The sequence below is a fragment of the Polypterus senegalus genome, unplaced genomic scaffold, assembly GCF_016835505.1.
Source record: "Polypterus senegalus isolate Bchr_013 unplaced genomic scaffold, ASM1683550v1 scaffold_3703, whole genome shotgun sequence".
Classification (NCBI taxonomy): domain Eukaryota; kingdom Metazoa; phylum Chordata; class Cladistia; order Polypteriformes; family Polypteridae; genus Polypterus; species Polypterus senegalus.
In genome coordinates this window covers 10,969-13,844 of record NW_024384654.1, presented here as the reverse complement: position 1 = coordinate 13,844, position 2,876 = coordinate 10,969, and the positions used below count along the sequence as shown (strand labels likewise).

Genomic DNA, 2,876 nt, shown 5'->3' with positions numbered 1-2,876 from the left:
ATGAGGGGTCTGCTCAATGGACCATCAGCTTGACCTGTGATGGCCCGGTGACTGTGCAGAATTTGTCACCAATGCCAGGATTGGCCTCACTCTCCATCACCCTACAATTGGACTTTCCACCCGTGTTTGCTCCTCCTGCTCCCCTTTGCGGGGGTTTGTGATCCCAGCTGGTTTCAGAGGACAATTCTTACTGTGGGTCTCTGGTGGAACTCAGGGGTGTTCAGTTCAGGGTGACAGTGTGGAGAAACACAAGTGAGTTTAAAGAAGAAGCACACAGGCTGAGAAGAAGACATGGAGAGTTTATTAAATGTAGAGGAGAGATGAGGAGATTATTAAAGAATAAAGAGTAGAATTCAGAGGGAGTGGACGGGGGCACCATCACTGGGGTCAGTTGATCAGCATGTTCAGTCTTCTCATATCTTGATATCCACCTGCCGTCCAGTCCTCTTCAGCTCCTCCTGAAGTGACCTCAGGTTCTGCTCCTCACTCTCACTGATCTTAATACCAGACAGCCTGTGAAGGACACAAGTGTGAGCTACAAACATAAGAGGACCCCACCTCACACACTGTACTATCACAGTGACACGCCCATTTAGGTCAACTTCCCAGAATTCTCCTCAGTGTCCCTAAGTCACATGTCATGTGTGTCACCCTGCTGGTCACTCAGTTCACTGTCCAGTCAGGTCACTGTCCTCTGAAGGTCTTTTGGTTTCATTTAATATCCTTCATCAGTGAAGGTGTTCTAGTTAGGCTGGGGGGCCTTCTTGGCTCCCACTGATAGTTTTATTTTTATTATCCTTCATTGTTTTTCATTGTTTTTATGACATTGTTCTGTTAATGTATTATTTGTTTAATTCTGTATTATCTGTTATTTTTATTCTATTTAGTTATTATTCAGTATCTCTGTGTGTGTCTTGCAGTTCTCTCATGTTCCTTGTATTTTGTTGTTAGATCCCAAGACGCACCCCAACTCTCTAAAGGCTGCACCTCATTTGACTGCGCTCTGGTGATTGGTGGTCTTTGTGAGTATTTTGCTCTTTTGTTTTTAATTCTGATTATTGTCTTTGAACCTTTGGCTCCTCAGTTCAGATTCTCTTACAATTTGTGCTTTTTGAATGTTGTTAGCTTTGGATTGCCTTTGGCTCTTTTGTTAATAAACCTCATATTTTATAAAGGCCACTTGTGGACCTGTCTCTGCTCCAGCTGGAGTTTTCACGGTTCTCGCTCTGGTCAGACTCACTTCATGACTCTGAGACTCTTTTTGATTTTATTTTGAATTTAAAAGCCTGAGCTCCTTTCTGAGGCCTCCTGTTTGCCTGGGGTGGGCCTGCCTGGGGGTGACATTTTTTTGGTGGGCTATTCTAGAGGCCTCACCCTTTTGTTATATTGTACTGTTAGAGCAATCACAACAGAAGGTGGTCTGTCCAGGTGACATGGTGTTGACCCCTCTGTGGTCACTTTCTGTGTCCTGCTCTCTTTATTAATGTCCAGTCTCTCTTTCTATTATTTTCTTTCCCACTCCTCCTCACTCTCCTGTTTTCTCTCATTTTCTCTCCTCTTCTTTCTTCTTGTTGTCCCCTCACCACTCTGTCCGCTGACATTGGCTCTTTTCTCTTTTGTTAGTTTCAAGTGACCTCCATAACACTGTCCACCCTCTCCTCCTGTCCACTCTGCCTGCTGTCCTGATCCTGTCACCTCTCCTCTGTGTCCTTGTCCCTCTGTCTGCCCTCCTTTTCTGCTCTTGCTTTTCTCAGCTCATCTCAAACTCCTCCATCTTGTTGTTCTCCTTCTGCCGTCTCTCATTATCTTTGTTGTCCTCTCTGTCTGTCACCTCCATCCAGCTCCAGTTGTCTACTGCTCTTTGTCCTTTTCGTCCCACTGCCTGTTCTTCTCCTTCCTTCAATCAGTCCATGTGGTGTCCTGTGATCAGTCTGTCCATCAGGTGGTCAGCTGTAACTTCATAACCCCACACACCTCACCCTGTTTACTCACCTCAGTGTCACTAATTTACAGTTTGAGGTCCGCAGACCCTCACACAGCTGATGAGCTCCTGAATCTCCCAGGTTGTTGTCTCTCAGGTCCAGTTCAGTCAGCTGTGAGTGTGGAGAAGAGAGGACTGAGGAGAGAGATGAGCAACATCTGGAGGTGAGATGACATTCAGACAGACTGTGGAGATAAAGAAAGAGAAGTGAGGACATGAGGAGGGACAGACAGAAGGCCACAGAGCTCAAAGGCTCAATGACTGCTGGCATTTCTACTTTTTACAGAGCCTGATTGAACCCAAGACCACCGCTGTTCTTATAAGTAAGGCAACAAACACCTGAGAGGGTCTCCTGCCTTCATGCTGTACTGACAGGTGAGAAGTCTTTGAAACAGACACACGGACATTAATATTGGACATGAACTTCAAAGAAATGAGACTGACAGCGTCCTGCACTTGAGAGGCCACATGGACTTGTAGAAGGTGACAATGGGGGTTGACAAAGTGGGATTTCATTGTATCATTCAGGACTCATTTTGTCTGATTTGTAGGTCATCATGTAAAGACAACTGTGAGACATTCTGGTCACTTCAGATCTTAACACTCAGCTGTTAGTCATGATGGACTCTCCTCACGTCACAGTAAATAGATGGTGACAATGACACTCTGTTGGTTTAAAAGGACAAACACTGGGCCTAACTTTAGGAGTGATGACATAATGGAGATGGAGGACAAGGCTGACATGTGACACTTCTGTCTTCTCCCGCTCACTTTTGTCCAGGACATCGCATAAGACATCTCAGTGTCTGCCAAGTCACCATCAGCCAAATCTGCAGGTCCCCAAGTCCTCTGCTTAGCTCAGCTCTGCCCTCTAGTTGTGATGTCCTGTCACCAC

The 2,876-nt window shown here is 45.8% G+C and overlaps 1 protein-coding gene across 1 annotated transcript; it reads right to left on the bottom strand.

Annotated features, from left to right (window-relative positions):
* Nucleotides 1–279: 279 nt before the first annotated feature.
* LOC120522034 (NACHT, LRR and PYD domains-containing protein 1b allele 4-like) lies at nt 280–2,275 on the bottom strand. Its single transcript, XM_039743257.1, has 2 exons — nt 1,993–2,275; nt 280–513 (listed from the first exon to the last, which is right to left on the bottom strand). The coding sequence occupies exons 1-2, from the start codon at nt 2,250–2,252 to the stop codon at nt 414–416; spliced, it is 360 nt and encodes a 119-aa protein (XP_039599191.1). The 5' UTR covers nt 2,253–2,275; the 3' UTR covers nt 280–413.
* Between the last annotated feature and the right edge of the window lie 601 nt (nt 2,276–2,876).